This window comes from Nipponia nippon, unplaced genomic scaffold (assembly GCF_047370975.1).
Source record: "Nipponia nippon isolate SJK-2023a ecotype South Korea unplaced genomic scaffold, ASM4737097v1 scaffold_9, whole genome shotgun sequence".
In the NCBI taxonomy this organism is placed as follows: Eukaryota; Metazoa; Chordata; class Aves; order Pelecaniformes; family Threskiornithidae; genus Nipponia; species Nipponia nippon.
Window position 1 is genome coordinate 6,943,461 of NW_028262413.1, and position 23,708 is coordinate 6,967,168.

General features: G+C 42.2%; 1 protein-coding gene across 3 annotated transcripts in view; it reads left to right on the top strand.

The window, feature by feature from the left end:
* Positions 1–23,708, top strand: part of PTPRG (protein tyrosine phosphatase receptor type G) — a 418,432-nt gene that overhangs the window by 221,834 nt on the left and 172,890 nt on the right. For all 3 annotated transcript variants that reach the window (XM_087744487.1, XM_087744488.1, XM_087744489.1), the window contains 2 exons: positions 1,654–1,833; positions 6,901–7,049. In XM_087744487.1, the coding sequence (XP_087600613.1) occupies positions 1,654–1,833; positions 6,901–7,049 (329 nt within the window). The remainder of the gene's footprint in view (positions 1–1,653; positions 1,834–6,900; positions 7,050–23,708) is intronic.

Consider the following 23,708-nt stretch of genomic DNA (forward strand, 5'->3'; position numbering starts at 1 on the left):
AAGAACTCTGTGCTGCTATATCAGGGGCTTAAACGACTGTTTGCACTCATAGGAAGATAATCTCTTAGTCTCTGTTAATACAATTTAAGAGTTGGAGAGGGAGGTCATAAGAAAAATATGAAATCCACTGGGGATCCTCCTGCATGTACTGTTGAGGGTCCCTGGTGCTATAGTGCATCGAGAGCTGGTATCTGGTGGGGATGACAAGGTCTTTGCCTGAAACCTTTTATTTTTACCTATTATTTTTATTCACTGTTCGTGCTGGAGAACCTGGCAGAATGGGCAGGATGAGTTAGGGCTCTGTGGCAGACAACCTCTGGCAGATTTCGTGGTGCTTTGCGACACTGCCTCTTGCAGCTCTGCTGCCACAGCGTAAGACACTGCTGCTTTCCTTCTCCCAGCAGCAGTGCTGGTGCAATCCTGTTGTGAATTTAGGTAAACAATTTGGGGGTTGAGGACTCATTAATACACCTAAAAGTAATCTGGAGGTGGCAAAAGCTTCGGAACAGTAGCAGGATGCACTCCTCCTCCTGTGCCTTGTGAGTTGGGTGGACAGCTGTGATCACAGCGAGTATCTTAAACTACTAAAAGAGACTTTAAAGCGTTATGGTGAGCCTATGAGGACCTTCAGGTGCTGGGGACAGAGGCTGCTGGTGTCGTTTCTCTTCGCAGCTGTAGCATGCTCTTCTCTTACTGACCTTAAATGGTGGCTAGTGATGGGCTCACAAAATACAGAAGCTTATATTGCTTTCCAGAACTTAAATTACTCCCTGCAATTTTTTTTAATAAAAAAAGAGAGTAGAGGGGTGTGGAGGGGAGGAGAGGGGACATTATTTGGCTCTGTGTCTGCTTTTGGCTAGCTGTCATGTAATACAGCTGGCTCTGATGTGCCCAAGTACAGCCACGTATGGAAGACACTGCCTGTCAGTCCTTGGAGCTTCTCATTTACTGCTAATATTTGACTTGTTTTGAGTAGTTTACATCAGATGAGAACAGACTGTGCAAATAAGGAAAACAGAAAACTCATGTAAGAAGAGCAGCAAAAGAAAGTTACAGTATTTTCCTGACAGGTCATTGTCCTCTTTACTTTCTCCATCCAGAGTAATTTTTTTTTTTTGCTTTCTTGTTTTCTTCAAATTTACTAATATACATTTAGCTTAATTCTTTCTTGTTGTCTTTTCTGGCTTCAAAACCTCCAAAAGAAATGAAATCATTAATAAAGATCATATTATCTAAGCAGAGTATTGCACAAACACGAGTTAATGGGTAGCTGTTACATTATTTGTCTCGTGTGAAAAGGTAAACTATATAGTACTATATTAAGGCTGAAACTTTAGGGAAGTCCCTGTAACACTGTGCTAATTGATAACATATGCACAAGGGGAACTTGGGAATTGCAGATAGTTTTATAGAATAGTAATTAAAAAAAAAGGCCATTGTTCATTTCTGCTAGAGGCAGAGTTGGAGTACTGCGCAAAGCTAATGGATTTCAGTCTCCTCATAAGTTTACAAGTCTTAACCTCTTTTCAAACACGAGAAGTGTAACTGCAGTGGAGTTACCTGGGGAGCTTAAACGCTTCGTCCTCTTACTTAAGAGTTACCCAGAACTATTGAGCCACTGGAATGTTAATTGGCATTGGTATTTTTTAACAGGTACCTATGGTCCCGAGCACTGGGTTACTTCTAGCGAGAAGTGCAGAGGGTCTCACCAGTCTCCCATAAACATCGTAGACCATCAGGCCCATGTTGGAGATGAGTATCAAGAACTGCAGCTTGATGGTTTTGACAATGAATCTTCAAACAAGACTTGGATGAAAAACACGGGAAAAACGGGTATGTTCTTTTCTGTTTGTCTCCATAGCCTGCCTGCAGTCAATTAAAAATTCAAGCCATATTCCACCCTCCTCCTTTTTCATTGTTCTGTTGTTTGGGTTTTGCTGCCTTTTTTTTTTTTCAATATAATTTTCCAGCAGCAGCCACCTGTCTCTGCCTCTGCATTCTGTGCAAAGCTAGTTCTGCAGATTGATTTTAAGGGTTTTTTTTTAAAGGGATTTTTTTTTTTAGGTTCTTGGTATAAAATAATTCTCTTGGTAGTCAGTTGTTCCTCAGAATAAAAGGCTGTATAAGAGTTTCAAGGTGTAACCTTGAATTATCAGCTTGGGGAGGCTGTAACATCTAATCCAAAAGAATGCTGAGATGCAAGGCTCAGACTTTTGTAGGAAAGGGGAAGTCTTAGAAATTGGAAGGTTTTAGAGAAGAAAGAGCAATAACTGCTCAGAGTAGTGGGGGCTTATTAATGTGTTTCTGATATGATTATAGCACTGTGTTCTTCACTGAACTGAATCCTCTTCTGCTCTGTCTGTTCTGGCTTTTAGAGAAAAGAACAGTCAGAGTACTGCTTATTTTTACCAAAACAGTTCACCGAAAGGTCAAGGTTGATTTATATACAAAGCCGCATGCATTTGATTACTCTTTAATTCTAAAAATGTAAAAAGCAGAAATTATAAGGCCACCCTCTTCATTTGACAAGGTCAAATATTTTTAGGGAATTGGATTAAACCACTAATTAATTCAATTTTATTTATTGGAAGTATATTTTTATCTTTATTAACATTCGACATGCATCTCTCCAGTGCTTTATGTAACGTGTCCCTAGTCAGAGGTCTGCTAGCAAAACCCAGGGCATGTACCTGCTCCGGGAGTTTGCAACACAGCTGTGCATGCAGCGTGACCTCGGATACACCCATTGCTTCCAGGGGACTTTGGATCTGAGCCACAACCTGGAGTCCAGCAAGCGCTTCAGATCCAGTTCAAGCAATTCAGGATCTTAGCAGGAGTTGAGAGTTATTGCCCCTCAGATGAGATGGAGTGACAGGCTGTGATCCTGTTTTCTTTCACCGCAAAGCAAATCCAGTTAACATAAACCACCACCAACCATAGCTTGGGTTTTTGATGCATTACCAAGGGTTTTTTCCAGCTTCACTAAGAAATGCTCCTGTTTGCTTTGAAATCCTGACTTTGTTGCCCTTTGTAGCAACATAAGGTTCAGGCAAGTTTGAATGCTATGGAAATTTGGTGCTTAATTAATCTATTCGTGTCATGCACCCTGCCCTTTTGGTCACAGAGGGGTGTTTGTAGTAACCAGCAATAAACGTAATTAGAAATACCACGAAAAAGTGATGATGCTGTTCTTCTAGGAAAGATGCTAATGCTATACTGTACATGTAATAGGAACATATTGCCGCACATATAATGGGAAACCATGTTGAACCAAAACATGCCAGCAAATTTTCCAGTCTCCACGCAGTTGGCAATGAAAGCTGTATCTTCAGTCTTCTCTGCTGGATGATTTTAGCACTGCTGCTATATTTGATTTCCTCACCCATTGGGGTATGGATTTTTGCTGACAAGTTATTGCTTCGCAGAGCAACAGTAACTGTCACTTTTCTTGGTAACTTACGGCCTTTTACTGGTAACGTGAAGACTCTTTTTGCCTTGCTGTCATCCCTGATTTCTTCTGCTGAGCTCTTAACTCCTCCCTTATTTTATCAAGTCCTATTCCTTTCCTTGGTTTTCTGACCTTTTGAAGAAACTTGCCTGGGATTAATTTTTAAGGTGGTAATGGCAGAGCAGAAAACCAAGTAGGATGTTTTGGCTTGTGGGTAGAACATAGAGGCAGGTTGTGCCATAAATTGCGATGCATTTTGGCAGCAGAGTCTTGGAGCAGATGGCCACATGAGACCTTCATGTTGCAGACTGACAGAGACAGTAAACTAGATATCTGTTTAAGCAATGGTGATGGATGTAGAGGGCATTTCTCAGCACTTAATGACTGGTTAAGAGAGACAGGGGTCCGAGAGAAAGCCGAAGGCCCTTAACCTTGACACTCATTAACTGGCAGGAAATGTGCTACATGGGTTATTGTTATTGCTATTGGACCTAGTATTTTTTTTTTTTAGGATAGAACAATTAGTTATTTTTATGCTCTGAAATGTTAAAAGGTAAAGAGGTTATTGCTCTTTAGATTTGTTGTGCTCTTTCTTGTTCCGCCCCCACATCAGGTAAAGGGCAGACAATGTACAGAAAACAGCGTTTCATTCAGAAAGTGGAAATGGATTCATTAAGCCCCTTTCTCGACTAGAAATGCTTTTGTGCATGATTACACTGGCAAAGGCACTAACGCGGGTTTGATTTCATCACCATAGTAGCTGGTTCCCAAGTGGTAAAGATCACTTGGAGAGCGTAAGCGCGTTTCATAGTTGTATTACTTGCATTAGTTGTTTTCATTTGTGCCACCTTATAATTAAGTGTTAGCTGGTGTCAGCCGGGCCTGAGGCTGACGAGGCTTCTTCAAGCCCGACCTGCCCCATGGGAAGAGTGCCCGTGGGAGCAGTACCCTCACCTGCATTACACAAACATTGCCACTTTACCCCTTTTTAGGTCACTGAGAACTTCTAAAAACTTCTTCCACTTAGAGAAACCTATTAAAATTTCTGCCAGAGATGTGTTTTTGTTAAGTACTTCTATGTGATGTGCATCACATTTGGCTGGTCCTGGCCGTCAGAGCCGCTCTGCTAAAGCAGGGGAAGAGCTGCTTTGTATCCAGGTTTATTCGCTCTCACAAGGGTGATGGGCACACAGCTCCAGCCCTGATCCCGCAAATGGCATCACGCAATTGTGATCCTGGTGGCTGTGCACCATCTCCTTTGGTTTTGTAATCTTAATTATATAGTATTTTGAATAAGTGGGCTTTGCGGGTTGATTCCTTGCTGTGCCCTCTACAGAAATCATTGGATAAAAGCAGTGGCTCCTGAACCCTGGTAAGGTGATGTTTGGTTATTCCAGTCCTGAATACTAGAGATCACATGAAAGGGAGGGAAGCCCCCAAACCCCTGGCAGTAAAGGGGATGCTGCTAAGATAGGAAGGTAATGGGAACATGTGTTGTACAGCTCAGCAGTGTAAAAAATACTGCAAAATGAACAATTAGATGAACATTTCAGATTGTACATCCTCCTAATTATCCTTTTAATTATTCATCTAAAACAAGTAAAATGACCCCTGACAGAGCCATAAATGATTTAGGAACTATCAAATATTTATTGGATGCAACTGAATCCCCACAGAGTTTTTTAACAGATGCACACGAATCTGCTTTCCTGTATTCCTCATCTCCTACAATTTTATCTATGGAATTTATAACCAACTGAGTGAGATTTTCAGTATTTAAAATACTGCTGAGCTCATTGAGAATTTTTTTAAGGGAGGAAGAGAGCAGTGGTGTTTTCAGTCACTTATGTTTCACAGATTTGGTGTAAGAAGACAACGGCCACCAGTAGTACCCTAGCTGACACAGGCAGTATCCTACAGCCAGTCCTGCACCACGTGTCTTCCTACATGAACACTTTGATGCAAAGGGACTGCTGAAAGAACCAGAAATCATGGAAGAAAATAGCCCCGTGATGTCGCTGGCACAATTTAGAAACATCTGAACATCTCACGCTGTTTAACATTTAGACGGTTTTAACATAAACAGTTTAAAGTCGAGATGTGTCTAAATTCTACAGTTGTACCTGAGGTGAGGCTGCCGTAGCCAACTGTCTGTGCTCCCGGGAGGGCAGCCCTGGTGCGGCAGAAAGCCTGGCCTGCAGCGAAGCCTGCCACTGATTCACCAACAGAGGAATAACTTTTATTTCACAACTAGCTTTTTTTGTTTTTTCAGCAATGAATAAAAGCCTCCCTCTTACATAATAAAATTGGATTTATATTAATGTTCCCGTTGTGATGACACAGTTGGCTTGAGAACACAGAGAAATCCTTGTGGGTTATGCTATTCCCATTAAAAAAAAAAAAAAAAATCAAAAAAACCAACCCAAAAACTTTAATCACAGGATTCTGGGCACAGCAAGTGGTGGTCTGCAATGGCTTTTACAAGAACAAAACTCTAATTTTAGTTTGTTTTTAAGCAACAGTTCTGTAAGGGATAAGAAGAAAGGATTTTTGTAGGGAGTAATTTTTAGGAATCATGCATGGTAAAAATGGGAGATGCTAGAAAGGCTTGTGATCTTGTAGTGAGAGCAGCAGACAGGAATTTTTTGAAAGCTGGATTCAGTTCTTGATTGGAGCATAGCCCTCCCCTGTAACATGTACTAGCTTCCACCATATGATTTTGCCCTCTATTTGGACCTACGGCTCTTATTGTTACATAAAATACAAAGGCTTTTGGAAATTAAAAGAAAATACAAAGAAGATCCTTTTGACCCTTATTGAATCACATAATAATAATAATAATAATAATAATAATAATAATAATAATGTCAGAGTTACTGTAATGAAACCCAGTGGGACGTCTCATGAGTGGGTCTCGGAAACTTTATTGTCACTCTCCCCATTGTACAGAAAGGAGGAGCAGGGAGGCTAAGGGAGGTACCCGCCGTGGCCGGGAGCAGAGGTGGGACAGGGCACAGAGGTTTCCTGCCCTCCAACAAAACAGAGGAAATCCAACCGAGGATCTATTCTTTTCCTAACTTGTGATCTACAGACCTTCAGTGGTTTGTAAGGCCAAGGAACGTGGTCAGCCATTACTCTCTGGAACCACGTTAAACAGGTTTTGATGGAGTTTGCCATTTCAATTTTAGTCAAAGTCCAATAAGGAGGGCAAAAAGTCCTTGAGAAATTTGGACTTTGGGATTTTCTGTAGTCTATGTAACTTTCTAATCACTTCCATAATTAGCCCGTATTTCTTGTAGACTTTTTTTTTTTTAAACCAATCCGTATAAAGAGGAAAAAGATAACCCAACATTTTACTTGTATTAGAAGTATTCTAATATAATGAGCAAAAACTGTAAATGCTTCAGAAAAACTGTGCTAAGAACGTCTTTGTCCTTGTTCTGTGTGTGCAGTTGCCATCCTGCTGAAGGACGATTATTTTGTCAGTGGTGCCGGGTTGCCAGGAAGATTCAAGGCAGAAAAAGTCGAGTTTCACTGGGGTCAAAGCAACGGATCAGCTGGCTCTGAGCACAGCATCAATGGCAAGAGGTTCCCCGTTGAGGTGAGTGGAAAGTCATGCGCTTATGTTCTCCAAAAAAACCCTAAAATCAGAATGTATTGCTGTAGTTTTAGACGACTGTGAAATAGGGCAATGTTTCCTTCAGTGAACATATCACTTTCAAGGCCCTTCCGGCCCTCGCAGCACTCTATCTATCATCTCTTATGTGCTTTTGCAATGTCAGCTCTGAGCTCGGCTTTGCTAGCGTTGCCAGCTCTCATGTCCCATGGGTTAAGTTGCAAACAGCCGCTTTTCTCGTTTCTCCCATAAGCTTTTCATGTGTGGGAGGATCTCCTTGCAAATATCCGCGAAGTGACCTCGTTGTCCCCAAATCTTTTCTTTCCCATGATGCTTACAAACAAATAGCAGTGGTTTGGGAGCTGTCGTGCCGAGACGGCTGTCTTTCATTGGTATTGCTTCCTTGCACGCGTACGGCCTTCTCTCTACCTGTATTCAGCTGCGGTCCCTTGCCTTGTACTAACAGGACGTCTACATAGATCTGTGCAAACAGCTGTGCGTTTGCTCTGCCTGTGCAGGAGCCAGCTGGACCTGAGCCAGCCCCGCTCTGCCAGCCGCCCAGCTATCGTAGCAGAGTGCTGTGCTGCAGCGGGAGCAAGGTACCGGCTCGGGCACAGCACCCTGCGAACGCGGCCGTGTTCAGAGCACGGGGCTGGGTGACTGCCTGCAGCTGGCTGCAAGGACGTGCTTTTAGATGGCAGGGAGGGTCCCGGCGCTGTGGGCTGCTGTGGAGCCTGGTGCAGTTGGGTCTTGGCTTGTGAGTGATAGTCCTAAGTCACTCTGTCGTCAGTGCAGTGTTTTCTGTGTCAATAGAGATTGTTGATACTTTTCACTTTATATTCAAGGTTTTGCATGGTGAGATAAAGCAGATGTTATCTGGGATTACCTTTGCCTGTCGGTAAGCAGATAAGCACTTTCAGAGCGTGGCACGTGGATGTGAGCAGGTTGAGGGGAGCTGTGCTTGCCCAGAAAGCTCACGTGTGGGCAGAAATGGTTGTCTTGTGAGCTGGGTCTTGCGAGAACTTGATTCAGCCCCCAGCTTGCCGTAATTCCTCACATGTGGCTTTACCCAAGTCACTTTTTCAGGAGGTGGGAAGGGGCTTCCAAAGCACACAGGGAGGTTGTAATAGACTGGTGCATGGCCAAACCCTCCAATTTTCACCTCCCTGCTCCAACTGCCCCATCACATGAAAATTAGAAGACTTTTTTTGTCTCCCAATTCTGAGCCTGTACGCTGGATGTTCTGAGAGGCAGAGATTTTTTGTTTTCTTTTTAACGAGCTTTTCCAACACCTTCTGGCTTGATGTAGCTGTGATTTCTTACAAGGGGCCACCCCTGAACACACGGACCAAAGACGCAAACGTTGTCATGCTGCCCTGTCTGTCTCAGCTGGCACTGCTGATATTTGTAACCCTATTTTTGGGTGGCAGAAGGAGCACTCAGGAAGTCTACAGAGCCAGTCAACTCCTCTCTTGAAATTTCAGGGAGTGGAGATGGTAAAGGAGCCTGGGCCTTCTTGTTTGTGTCAGAAATAGGATTTCCACTTCACAAACCCTTTCTTATGATGCCAAGGCCATTTGATGGTGGCTTGATGAATGGAAGCTATTTTACTTTGGAAAAAAGCAAATTCCTAGGAAATAATTTTCCTTTGGTTTAAATATTCTTCATTTTCTTTTCAGTTGGTTGGAATACTAATTTTTTCTACTTTAAAATAAAAAAAAAAAGACTGCCTTTCAGAATTTAGGTCACTTGTTTATGAATGCTGTGCAAAATAAATTGCTATATCAGATAGGCTTAGTGTTAATCCTAATAATGAAAATGTAATTTTCCAAGTGATTTGTATTCATTGCAATGACATGGACCTCTGTTCACTGGCCTTCCTGGGTACAATGGCATTAGCAGAATTCCCACAGCCTTTCCTTTACTATTTTGTAAAGGAAGAGCAGTTTCCAAACCAAGCCTTTCTCCGTTGGGATGCTGTCTACCTCCTACCCAAGAATTCCAAATTTCAATCAAGTGCTGAAAAGGATTTTCGTGGGTGGATTTTGAAGGGTGCAGTAGGTCTAAGGTGATGAAACTGAGTTGCCCTTGCCAATACATGCAAAACCAGTCCTCATAGTCAGGATTAGACCTCTCAAACAGTAACTGTACATGTATGCATGGTGGAGCTTTTAATTTGTAATGCTAAGTGTAGTTCAGCTTGCAACTGTCTGATGCAACCCTAATTGCCTGATGCTGGGAGGTCTGTGCCAGAAATACTGTACTTCGTTTGAGAAGTGGCATTTCTAGGAAGGCTGCAGAAAGCAAAAATCAAAATCCCAAAATCCTATCCTACAGAAGGCAAAGCCCAAATCACTCTGTTTATTCTGGGGCCGTGGAAGTAGGTAAAGCTTTTACGGAGCGCACAGGTATTGGCATTCCAGGTCTGCAGCAGTTACAGTGGCGATGCAGCTGAAAGGAAACATTTTCTGAGTCTAATTGTGCAACCAGATGTGGACTATGCAAAACCCATTAGTTCCAAAGCACATCCCAAGGGAACGCAGATAGATCAGCTTCATCCATAGACTATGTTCTGCGCACATGAAGTTTAGATGTTTTTTCCTCTGGGAAACAAAGTGCTTGCTGGTAGTCTTTTTTCTTGAAGAGGATGCAGAAACTAATTAGAAATGTCAGATATAATACAGAGCGTTATTGTTTGACCATGTTGTTTGGTTTTTATTATTACAACTAATGTGTCAGATGGTAAGGCTGTCTACGTTAATTGTTTTCCTTCATTGAAGCCCATCTGGATCATATTTTTTTGTGATTTATATGTTAAATTAGTTGGTAAGATATATGAGAACATCTTTTTGTTTCCTGCTTTAAAGGCATGTTGGATCAAAGGCATATTATCTTGCAGTACTTTTATGCATATGTAGCATATTGTGATTCCTTTTCAAACCATGGCATGCGTAATGGTATTCTTTCATTATATGGTCTTGATTGCTTATTTATTGATTAGAGTTTCCTTGGTGATACTTGAGCCTTATGAAGCCATTATGAGCTTGGCTGTCTCTGAAGTAGCATTCGTGAATGGAGATGTCCACGTGCTTCAAACTTTCATCCACAGCCGGGTTCCAGTTTGATACCAGGCCTGGTCAGCATCGGCCGGAAATTTTGTTTCCCTTCCTGCTTGCCATTTTAGCACCATCATCTGGGTGAGGCCAGGAACTAGTGCTGTGATGCTGAAGATTAAAGCGATACCATTAGCGTACTGCTGTGTGAGTGGAGCGCGCATCCTAATGAGGACGTGGGCTCTGTGCCAGTTTAGAAACAGTCTCTCTCCTTTTTTTCTTCAAGTTAAGAAAAGTTTTTGACATTGCATTCTCTAAATTTTAATGAATTGCTGACTCCTTTGTATTTTGTTATTGTTCCTCTCCACTGTAATTACTCAGGTTTTTCTTTTTCTTTCTGAAGTCGAAGCAGTAAAAATGAACATGCAAATACTAGAAATCATTTAAATGGCGAAGTGACAAAATTAAAATAAAGAAGATGAGCTTCCCTCAGGCCAGGAGAGAACCCAGGTTCCCCTCGTTAGAGCCAAGAGGAGTAATTGCAGCTCTTTAATCTCCGGTGTCACCGCACCGGTTACCAGCCCTGCCTGTGCAGAGCTTGCGGCAGGCAGGGCACGCCACGCGAGCTGCCTGCTAGGAGGGAAACCCGGCGCTCAATATTTCATAGGCAAGAGAAGAGCTGACGTGGCAGTGCTGTGCTGTGCTGGCGGAGCTCGGTACCACCGTCCCAGCGTAACTGTGATTTTTTTTGAGCTGCTTCGTACTCATTTTTATGCAAAATGCTGATTATTTCTGTGAAGAGCAGAAATCAGAAGAGTGATTTTAATCATGACTGTGTTAATTTGATGTGAGCTTTGGCTGTTTATGAGCTTTCTCTTTAATGGTGCTAATTGTCAGTTATAATGTGAACACCATTATACAGTAATATACAGTAATTTATTTAGTAAATGAGAATCTTATTCCAAGGACCATACTGCAATATGCCATAGAGACCTCATCCCTTTAATCTTACATGAACAAACTTGCACTGTCTAGGCCAAATTGGTAATAGGAACATCAACTTGGATACTGAAATAGCAATGTGATTTCATACCCACGAGTGCCAACATGCATGTTTTTGGAGATCTCGGCGACTTCTTCATTAAAAAAAAAAAAAAAAAAAAAAAAATCCAAACCCCCCTCCCCCCCAACAGAACCCCACAAACCATCCCAGCAGAAAATGAAGAACTAACGCTCTTTCATGTCAATTAACGAGCTTTTAGGTTATGTTGACAGATTCATTTTACTCTATTATTATTATTACAAAACAATCATTTGCATTAAGAATTTTTGCTGCTCTTTAAGCATGTTTCTTAGAAGGCTTTCCAGGTTCTAATGGTGTCTTTGTTCGTGCTACTTCTTTGATTTTCTTCCTTTTCCCTTTGAATATACATACCAACTTCAGCGTGGTCTAGATCTACAGCTAGTTGCTCTAATTTGAATGCTCAGATCTCCTTGCCAAAGTTTATCACTGTGTGCTATCCTGCCTCTCGTTATATCTCTTAAATTCTGATGTTTTATATTATCACAGGCAGAAGACAATCAACGTCATTAATGTAGAAGAAATGTGTGGTATTCAGTGCGCAAAAAACTTTACTGCAGGGAATAAACTAAGACCAGTTAATGTTTTGTGTGTTTTATCCTGAATGTTAAGTCTTTCTGTCACACCTGGAGTCATCTGCAGTATATGTCCAGCCTTTTGTCCACCTGTGGGTGGCAGGGGACACTTAGTTTTTAATGTTAGAATTGGGGCCTTTTCTGTTCTTTAGTTTTGCTCTTGGTGCATTTGTCTGTTTAGATTTGTACACACCTTTTGACATTAAAAGATGAATGTGTCACAGTATGTTCTCTTGATATACAGGAGAGAACTAGCACCCTATGTTGCTGTGTTGCAACGGGGTTTATTATTTCTGGCATCCAGCATATCTGGTAATTGTAATTTTGCAAAGATCTCTGGTGTTGGCTTCAAGCAGAAGTAAAGACTAATTGTGAAACAGAGAGCCAGCGTTGGTTTTATTTCCTTATATTTTGTTTACTAGTTGCTCTTCAAATTTCCTTGCCTCCATCTGGTAGGATGCAGCAAAGTAGAAGTCAATAAATGATGGAGGGACCTAAAGAGGACCATTGGGAATATATCACAGTGAGAGACTTTGACTGTCTGAAGTAATTTTACTGTAATATTCTCTCCAAGGGCCAAATCCACACTTACGGGGGATACTTAGAGCTTCCAGTGACTTTGATGGGAGATGTGCTGGTGAAAGTCTGAGTGAGGATTTGGCTCCATACTCATGCTGTCTGTGCTGTAGAGTGTCCAGGGAATTTAGCATGCACTGCTTATTCCATCTACATCTCTTACAGCACCCCTGACTTAATCATTCAGACAAGGAGATGGCTTGGGGATTTTCACATTTAATCTTTTTTTTCCTTTTTTCAATCTGATACTTGGCATGTTTTTTTTCATTCTTTTTTCTTACAGTCTTCTGTATCCCCTTTCCCCACAGTCTTCAGGGGTCCAGATAGCCATAAAATACTCCAAAAATACAAGATGCTAAAAAGCCAAAACTGGTGCTCTGTCTCATCTCCAGTAAAGTAAGATTTTACTCCAGGAGCCTCCAGACTTTACTCCTCTTTGATCTTCACCGCTTTTAAAACTTCTTCAGGTTTCTCATCGTCAGGAAATCAGTGTATCATAATTGTATAACATAAAATGGGTGGATATATTGAGCACATGGCTGAGTTTCCATCATATCGCACCGTAAAGACCGTGAGCAGTGCACGTTAAACATCATCTTATAACTGTCTGGTTGACTGTTTTATTTTCCTTAGTGTAGCTGATACGCTGTCTCCTCACAGTTGTCTTTAGTGCCTCTCATATACTGACAGGAGAATCAGTTGAGACTTTAATTAATGACTTTATTGCAATCAAGGTTCCGTTTTAGTGCAGAATGCTTCATCTTGTAGTAGTGAAATATTTAGTCTCCATCTGGCTGATCTTTTCTGTGAATGCCCCGTGATAATTAAGAAGAAACATGAGAGGATGGTCTGAAATTAAAATACGTTTAGTGGAGGGGTTAGCGTATCTTGGGACTGTTCGTGTAGAGACCCAGACAAAATTTAGGGATGTAACAGCAGTTTGGTTTTATGGCAGCATCTTCCCGCTGCCTGCCAGGCCCCACTAATTTCTAGAGTGAGTTGCAAATGTTACAGTGCATCCAGAGTTTTATTTTGAAATAACTCTCCAGTAACGTGAACCAGATATAACTCTTTTCATGTTGGCTGGGAATGTCCTGCTTCCCCCCCAGGATTTCCACTGTCTTGTTGAAAAGGTCGGAGGCAGTAGCACTACACTGCAATTACAGTATGTTAATAACGAGCTAAGAGTTGTACATACCTCTTTACATAAATCCCTGATTTTCTACATGATTAATTGGAATCTGGAAAGACTGACAAGGAGAAGGAGGATCAGATGGGGTGAAAATAAGAGATAAGAGGCTGACAGCCAGCTCTTGTTGTAAAGGAGAGTTATTTTGAATAGGAGAAAAAAATCAATACAAAGGTTGGAGAATTTGACAGAGTTATAAGAGCTACTTTAATGAAAGGTAGCAGATTCAATAGGATTGTTACTTGAAATGTGGGATTGTCTGAGTTAGAAAAATGGGACTGTGTCTCCCCAGCTGTAAAGGTAAGCTTTACGTGCTGAGCTTACTGGGGACTTAGGCCACTGGATTTACTGGCATTCACTCTGGGCACTCAATATGGCAAGAAAAGGGGAAAAAAGTACGTATGAGAGCTTGCTAAATTCTGTTCTTCTGGAATAGTTACTTGACTACAGGAGCAGAAGGAAGAGGACAGCAGCTGATAGCTATTTCTGCTGCTTCACCATGTTAGGTAGCCACCATGTTAGAGTATCTGGCAGGCTTCTGCAAGGTAAAGTGTTTCATTATGAGGAGGTGACTTCATTTGGCCCTAGCTGTAAGGAACAGACTAGGACTTTGATAGACTTGAAAGGACATTTAGCAGGAGCTCTTCTCTGACATGTCCATGTCAGCCTCCTTCCCCCAGCAGTGGTGGTGAGAGGTGAGCGCAGGCAGGGAGGCTGTGCGTGGAGGCTTTCTAATCCAGGTTAGAGGTGAGGCGAGTCAACTGAACCTCAGCATCCCTCTGTGCAAATACATCTTGGACAGAAGCACCGCTTCGTTTAGTATGGCTAGATACGGGGGCTTCAGTAATGCTGCAGAAAGAAACTTGCTCCTGCAGCTATTAGAGGGCTGTTTTATTGCTCTCGGTGGAAATGGCCACCCCAGTCTTAAACAGGAAGGCAAGTTTTCCAAAATTGCTCAATGCTTTTTAAGTTTGGGAACTTAGGCACAGGAAGGCAATTTTTTCAAATGCACAGCCATGAAGTGCATGAGGCTTACAGAGAGGTGAGCTTCAGGTCAGTCACGTGTCCCTGGGCTGCGGACCCCGAGCACGTGTACGGGTGCACCGAGTGTGCGGGTGGGGTGTGTTTGCATGCCATACTGTGCCGGGTCAACTCTGCGCCAGGGTCCTGTGACGTTCGTTAAAAACGCGTGAAGTTTGGCAAGTGCTCAGCACTGCCTCTTTCCACCAGGCAACTCTAACAGTCCTGGGACTTTGGGACGTCTTCCCCTGGAGATGTATGACCCTTCGTAGCTATTCTAATAGGCCCTCTGGAAATAACAAAGACAGATAACATTTGGGGAAAAAAAAAAAAAAGAAACATTGCATAAATGTGTTAAGAAGTGATAATGTTTCCTTGGCACACAAAAAATCAAAACAAAACCTTAATGTGGTTAATGGGCTTGTTGGTAGCTTGTTGGCCGGTATTTCCCATGGAAGTCATTTCACTGGGTCTCAAACAGCGGGAATAGATTTCACCAATGTTGATCATGATTTAAGGCAGCAAGCAGGAAATTATTTAAATTTTCTATTATACTGGTGCTTCACTGATTGCATTTTTGGGTTTTGGGGTTTTTTTCCTGAAGAATTCTAAACAGTTGCTATAATTTCATGCCAAGAGAATAAATTATGTCAGACATGTTTTTCGCATTTAGAAAACTCTGTACATTTATTCAGGTTTTACTTTTTTTTTTCCCTGTTTTATCACATGTTAAAGAGCTGTTTTCTAAGGGATGATGACCACAAGCTTGTGTAAACCAGACAGGAAGATGCATCTTGCTCTCTGGTTATTCATGTGTCCAAAAAGGTTTTCATTAAAATTGATTTTATAATGTGGGTCACCGAAAGGCTTTTTAATTCTAGGGAGAGACAGGCTGTGAAATGCATTCACTGCGGGCTGTGCTGATCAGTAGTATCATATTTACGTTCTTGCCCTCCCACCTGAATCCCTTTGCTGTCTCTTATATTGAGTTTAAAAGCTCTTTGGGACAAAGAGCATCTCTTTGCTGGGTTTGTGCAGCGCCTGCCCCAGTGGAATTCCTGCTCTGGGATACAGCAGTGCTGCTGCTGCTGCCGTAACCACAGGCTTTGCAGGGATGAATTGCTTTGTTTTTTCTATGATAAAGCTTCACATGATGTAAGAGATCAGGCAGCAATATGAGTGTAGTCCTTGTTATTTCCCCAGTTCACAGGCATTGTATTTCCAGACAGGATGGGAAGGTTAACTAAAGTTGAAAAAGGATCTGAAACACAGCAAGAGTTTACTGTCTGGTAGAAATGAAATAACAATCAAGTGGTTGAAAATTAGAAAAAAGGGGATACGTTTGCTCATGCTTCGAGACACACAGCACTCATCTTTCTGTAAAGAAAAAAACAATCTGGGCAAAACAGTCGTATCCCTGAATACGTGTGTCCTCTTGCTGCCTATTTTTTCTACCCAGCTTAATAAGCAAAATTCTGTATTCTCTAATTAGTTGGGTTTTTCAGCACAATGCCTTGAAAGGCCACCAATGTCCTTCTCTGTCACCATCCCATCTAGGCTGGCTGTCCTCAGAGGGGGCTTTCCGTTCTCCTCTGGCTTCAGAGAGGAGGCAGCACGGGCTCCTATTGCCAGGAAGCGGCAGCCCCTCCTGTTTCCTGCCTGCAGCTGCCTGCAGCTGCCTCCAGCGCTCACTGCCTGGGCAGGAAAGCCTTTGTTACCGTATCCCTCAAAGAGGGCTTGGGTATCGTTGTCTGTTGACCATTCAGGAGGTTTTTTTTTTTAATAAAACATAGCTCCTGATCTACACATATGTAAGAAATACAAATTTTGGCTTCCCACCAGAACTAGAAATAGCGTTACCAGGTGGGAAAGAGCTTTTCCCCCTGCAGTGGGCTAACAGTTTGTTAATAGTTTATTCAAGCACAGAAAATGGCACCTGGGCTGCCAAAAGAGCATTAGTTTCTCCAGAGGGGACTGTTAATTGTCCAGGAAAAGAAGATTGAAAGTGTTTCTCTAATAAGTTAAGGATGAATCATTCTTCTCTGGGACTGGGGGCAAATCTGATATTTGAACAGACTCTCAGACAACAAATAAAGGGTGGAGAGGCAACCTTGCTCACCCTGGGTGGTGATGTCACTTGAGAATTAAAAACACGTGTTAGCACAAGATCTATCACACATTTGTTATGGAAGGGGGAGAGGTCTTTGGGACTTGATCATGCCAGGGATAGATTAAATTTCTTGAATTCTGTCATTTTTGCCTTTATACAGCTTTTAACTACATTCTGTGTTTTGAAGTTCATGCCTGCAACACCTCTTGTGTTTGCTCTTTACCTTAACCAGATTGCTGTAAGGGTGATTTTAGTTGATTTTTATTCCTACATCAAGCCCTTCAATCCTTCAGGGTGGTAGTGCCTACAACTAAGATAACAAATTCAGTGCTCAATGCTTGCGTGCAGCGCTCAAGGGTTTTCAAAGAGTAGCAGATTTAACTTTTTAAAATGCAAAACTACCCACAGACGAGTAGCCAAAATTACAACATTCATTCGAAAAGAAGAGGAAACCTCTTTTCTTTAGTTTCTCATCACCCTTGGTTGAGCAAGAAATCCTATTCTCCTTTCTCTGAGGTCTAGATCCTCTTAGGGCAGGCTAGTGCTCTTGAGGAGAAGGTGGCTTGCTGAGAGTTGAGTGACACATTTAATCTTGTGGTGGCACATACCAGGCAGGACCATAATATCCCTTAAGAAAAAGAAATGTCATTACATCCAGTTCAAAATAGGAGATTGGAGATAACGGAAAGGTTTTAAAAAAGATTCATTTGAAATTCTTTGCTTGAGAGGTCTCATTCTGTTTGGGAGGCAGGAATGTGAGCGCTCACTTAATGAGCTGCATTCAAAAGATGAAATTTCAAGAGAGTAAAAGTAAAACCCATTATTTCCTGAACATAAATGGAGTCACCCATCCTCAAATCCATAGTCGTGTCTTTCTCCTCAACCTCATCTAATATTCCCCTTGCTCTAGGAGAAATTTTAGGGGCCTTTCCCTCCAGGAAATACCCAAGTAGATACCTTCAATCATATCAGTCACTGATGTTAAACCACATGCTGTTTACTAAGTAATGCTGAAAGCTACATGCTGTTGTTGCTGGCATACCATTTATGAAAGGCCTGTTAGCCCTCCCACTGAACCATATGGTGATTTATCAGGCAGTTTAGTAGTAGCAAGATCAAGACCCAAATTGGTCAAAACTAAAAATGGATATTCCTTATGTTGCCTCGATAAAACGTTCCCATTCCTATTCCCTTTGTAGTACAGGGGATGTGCATGCTGAGCTGTGTGTCCCCTAACAGGGCATAGCCTGGAAGGGAGTTGCTGTATTTCCAGGGTACAGGATTACGATCTTCCAAGTTAGTCTTTCAAGAAACTGCAAACAGCAGTTTCTGGATGCTTGCAGCTCAAGCAGCTGTTGTGTTGGTCCGTTTTAAAGAAAAGATACATGAAATATATATATTAAACATATGAAAGCTCAAGTGCAGGGCTCAACTCTAAGGAGTCTGAAGGTGAGGCCATGTAAGAGGAAGTTAATGTTTTCTGTAGAAGGAAAGGAAGCTCTCATTTCAAAGAAAGCTTCCTACAAACTGTTTTGGCCTGGTTAACACTTGAGGTAGCAAAACATCCACATGTGATCTCTTATATAATACTGCTGCATTATTAGCAGAGTTAGTTCAGATGTTTTCCCATCATGATTAAGTAAGATAGAAGTGGAAAACATTTCAGTAACACTGCAAGGAATAATTTGGCAGCAGTCAGAAGCTGGAACTGGAAAAGGGCAGTAGGAGAGAAATAATTAGCAAGGATAATTTTCAGGCCTTGACAACCTGGCGTGTCTTTCTAGCACTGAATGGATTCACCTGACACCCAGAGATAGGCATCTGATAATAGTACTCATGAGATCAATACATCGATACTTTATCCTTGAAACAGTATTTCAAGTCTGTTCTTATGTTCATTTCTTTACTTCTGTAAAGTTATAGCAATCTGGGTTTTGAGATAATGCATTCATTACAGTCTTATCGGCCCTTCTTCATTTACTGTATTTTAATGCATCTACCGTGATAGCTGAAGAAGGATGCTCAGTGAGCCTAATCTGCTTATGCTTTAAAAAGAAAGGATGCTCAAAAGATTAAAATGGGGCCTCATACAGAACAGGTTTGAGAGTTTGCAGTGCTTACAGTGGCAGGGCATTTTGTGCAAGAGGTATTTTGAACATGAAGCTTCCGTGGTGCTGGCTCTGCAGACCTCGTGGCAAGGAGAGGGGGAGCTGGGCACAGCTGAGGTTTTGCTTTTGTAGATTGAGATTCTGCCCAGGCTCTCGCATGGCTAATAATGCCAAAATGTCGCTGGGTTAAACCTAATGCTGCTTCTTTCTGTTAATGTATCTTGCGGGTCCACATCTCTTGACGTTGTGGGGAATTATTTGTGGGATTGTGATGCACACCGCAGGACACAGGAATAGCATGTGCGTGCTTGAAATAATGCTCAGGCGGATAAGTACCCTGTACGTGAGTATGGCGAGAGATTTAGATCTGTTTCTTCTGTATAAACTCACCAGACATTGGCCCAAATGCATGCATTTTGGAAGAATTTAAATGGGACTGGAAATTTTATTTTTAATGAGCGCTGCTGTGAAGGACAGAAGACATACACCAGGGCAGATTTGTTTCCATGATTACACCACATATATGTTCTGTCTCTAGCAATGGAGAAGCTCATGTTGAAAAAGACCTATTTATCTAACAACATCAACAACAAAGAAATCCTTTTTCTGATGAAGACTAGAAAGATCAGTGGCTGCCCTCTGAGCGCCTGGGAGGAATTATTTGTACCTCTGTCTGTTGGTATTGACAGGTGCTTTACTGCGGCAGCCTGAGGGGCCGGTGCCATCCCCGCCGCGCCACTGCCGGCCTCGCTGGTGGGTGGAAAGTTCAGCACTTTCAAACCGGTGGGTTTTGTTTGTTTTAAGCAGATTATGGCATGAAAGATGGAAGAGGAGATCAGAACTGGCAGGACACTGTGATTTGAGTAGGACCTTCAATTTGACAGATGTTATGTCCCTAAGAGAGGAGTCGGCTCCTGGTTTTTGTTGACAGATGTGACGACGGCCTTGAGGGATGATGGGCACTTTGGCAAATCGCTAAATTGATTTGATAATCAGTAAGTGAATTTGCTAAAAGCAGGTACTACACACCTTCTTTGGGGCTTGGTTAACCTAGTGGCAGCTTGTTTTAAGTGTACTAGGAGGCTTTAGTTTATTTTTCCTTCTCTTTTCCCAGTGAGAGCTCTACACAGAGTTACTGCCAAATAAAAGAAACCGTTCCTCCCCTTTGGCTGTAAAACTATCTTGAAGACGACCAGACCTCACTTTTACAAAGAAGCTGCTGTCCCAGGTTAAACTCTCTCCATTTTTTCCCGATATGCCCAGATCGTGGTGATTGTCATTGTCAGGTCTCTAAAGTTTATGTCCCCTCGGTGGGCCTATACTATTTCATCACCGTTGCCCTCTCTAGGTGAAGAGCGTTGGCATTGCAGGCAGCCTTTGACTCACTAGGAGCCTTTTATAACTGCCTTACTCTGTTTTCCAGCTGCTCTTTGGTCCTGTAACCCATGGACTTTCCCTCCGCTTGGAGCCCAAAGCGGAGGTTTTTCCTTTCCCCGGCGGCACGGCCGGCCGGTGCTGCAGCGCGAGCCCCGCGCCAGCAGGGCGGGAAAGGCAGGCGGGTGCTGCAGCCCAGGGTGGCAGATGGCTGTGGCTGGAGGCGATTTCCCTCAGGTGCATTTCTGTGTAACCTTTAGGCTGTTTGTGCACCTCCTGGTTGGATTTGTAGTCATCTCCCCAGTAGCCCTGCTATTTACCGTGGAAACTTGACACAGGACAAGTCTGTCAAATTAAAAAGTACTGCCTCCAGTGCCAGGCATACTTATTAGAGTTTATGCTGGTTTATGTTGGAGCTATTCAGAAGGAGGATTTTACTTCAGGCATTTCTGAAAGGCGATACATATTAAACTTTTACAAATTGTATTTATTTTCTGGTTCCCCAGCAATGTCTGGATTGTTTCCTTGGGTTCAGATTAGAAACACTTACGTTCTAGGTAGCTCTCACTTGCCCAACTATTATAAAGAAGAGTTGAGGTTTTTCTTTTTCTTATATGCATTCATAATTGTCCTCTGTTCTTAAGACATCAATTGAAATTGTGTCCTTCATACCATGATGCTCAAACGATTTCCTTTTCAACAAAGAGTACGTAATAAAGGTTAAAAATGATTTTTGCAATCCATGCATTTAAGTATACATTACTATCTGTTTTAAGGATGGATAATCAATGTAAAAAATGATACTTCCGTGTATTCCTAATAGGTCACTGTGTAAATATCCATAATGGAATCGATCCCTTAGGTTATGGCAACCATTAGTACAGAAAGGGGTTTCACAATTAATGTATCAGGCATTTGCCTTTCATACTTACACGCAAAATGATTATTTATTGATTATTTTCAATCCAGGTTAACGATGTTGAAGAGGTTTCGGTATCTCAATTTAAAGTACTTAAAGTGTGGTTCAAACAGAAATATCATATCCCTTTCAAGAAGTTGTGACTAATATCTAAAAGTGATTTTGCTGTACGTTCTCTCTCATTTATATATGCAAACATAGACATCATATACAAATTAAGGATGTTTGTGCACCTAGAAAGTCTTGGTCAGTGTCAGCCTGGGGTGGTAAGTTTTACTGTTTCTATAGTTTTGTAGGTAGCAATAGGATATTGCTATAGCCAAACACTCAGGGGTTCGCCCTTCTCAAAGCATGTGTGACTCATTGGGGTTAATGGGAGTCGTGCATTTGCCACAACAGGGAGGAGGATGTTCTGGCTGAGCGTAAATTCTTTCACTACAACTGTTTCCACAAGTTGACTAATGGATTCAGTTATTCTCATTAGAAATATCCACATAAACATGGGCATTATTATCTCAGGTAACCAGCTGAGGGAGCGGGAGCAGAGATCTGGCTTCCGAAAACAAGCCGATTCCCCCAATATCTGCCAGGCACCTTTTCTTGCAGAGCTCTGCCACATGCGGGGGCCAGCAGGCAGGAGAGGAAGGCACCACTGTGCCCGCCAAGCCTGGCACCACTGTGTAGGCCAAATTCTGAAACGCATAGCCCAAACAGAACCCCCTCCAGGGGGGTCTTCAGGGTCTCCGCTGACAGAGGGGCAAGTAAGACAACCGAGCATGGTTGCTTACTGCTGCAAGGTGAAGATAGAGCATTTACCTACACTGACACCGTTCGGTAGTGATGTACCACCACACTAAGAAACCGCATTGAGCGAATGGGGGTGAAAGGCTGGCCAGGCTCAACGGTTGCCCCCCTGGGTGTGAGTATATAATGTTAGCCGGGATTAGACCATGACTGAAAGAGTACTTCGCTGTGGAAGTGTAATTGCGAGGAAGGAAAACATGTATTTCATCCCAGTTTAGCAGAAAAGGGTTCCCAAGCTGTCAGCTGAACTGGTTTTCTTTAGCAATCAGCTTTTGGGTCAGGAAAAATGATTATATTTTACTGTTACCTACTGTTTTATCTTTAACAAACTAATTGCTGCCTAGAGCTGTTCAACACTATGAGCATGAAAAGCACATATAAAACCAAACTGTATGCTAAAAGACTTGCTTGATTATCATAGAACATTTTGCATTTGTAGTGTGTTCCAACTGAATATCATAGAGCTCTTTGGCAATATTAATGAGCAGTGGGAAGAACACAAAAAAAGCGTGTAAGTGACTTAGGATCCTGTGTCCCATTTGCAAAGTGACTTGGCACATGGCTCTGAATACTTTTAGGTCGATACATGGTGGCTTCATTGGTTCTTGAATTCAAGCTCGCAAGCATCAACACAACTGTTAATCCAGAAAGAGCTTGATCTCAGCTTCTGGCACCGTGTACCCCTTTGGCATGCATTTGTGTTCACAGCCTAGCCCACTTGTGCTACAAGTATCTACAAAGAGAAAGATTTCTCCCAGGCAGCCTGTCCCACCACAGCCCAAAGGGACAAAGGACGGGTGAGATGAGACAAGGACAAAGTCTGTTTTTATTAAAAGTGGAGGACGTTTTCTTCCTCTGATACATGACTCCAAAGAAAGTGAGATCCAGAGAGTAACTCCATTTCAATTCAAAGGGGCGTAAAGCTGACATGTTTACCTCCGCTTGATCGTATATACAAGCAGGAGGTGGAGTGCTCTGTGACAGCTTGGTGAAGTGGTGACCTTGGCGGTGGAGGAATAGGTATGGTGCAAATTCACCGGTCCTTTCAGAGGCAGAGCTGGCATTTGAAGGCTGCTGGCATGTGCTGCTACGACTGCTGCGTATAAGCTCTGAGCCTATAAGGCTGACATCTGCTTTTGAATAAAACTCTCTGTACTGGAAGCTGACATCAACCCTCTATGCTGCTTTAAATTCATATTCTCCTCGGAAAAAAAAAATCTAGTATTTCAGTGCAGGTTTGAGCTTTTTTTTTATTTGTGAGTCTCCTAAACATTTTCCTGCTGAAGTGTAGGCCCTTTTTCAGTGAGTTTAAGCCTACTGACAGTAGGCTGACTTTTCTTAATTATCTTCTCCAGACCCCTTTAAATTAGTCCCCCAGGGGTCTGTGAACCTCATATTGAAAATGACAGCTTTAATATTTCCTTACTAAATACTTACAGAGAGTTGTCCAGGGATGCTGACTCACATAAGACTGCAAAACAAAAGAATCTGATTTTAAGTGGTAATACATCTGAGGGGATGGGGCGCAGTATGGAGGAAGAGGAGAATGGCCATCAAATGTGACCATGGCTTTGTACATACTGAAAACAGGAGAGTGTGGGAGGGGAAAAATCATTTGAAACCATTGAACTCATGCATAAATGTATAGCTTTCAAATAGCTAATTTTTTTATGTCATAAAAGAAAACTGGCTAGGGCTGGTTCCTTTTTTATAGCCCTGTCATAAACTCTGAAAAATGAGGTTTATAATTTATGGTCTGAAACCACCTTAACTATTGCAATACAAACAGCATCACTGTACTGCAGTTTATTTCTAAAATGCCTCCGGTGAAAATA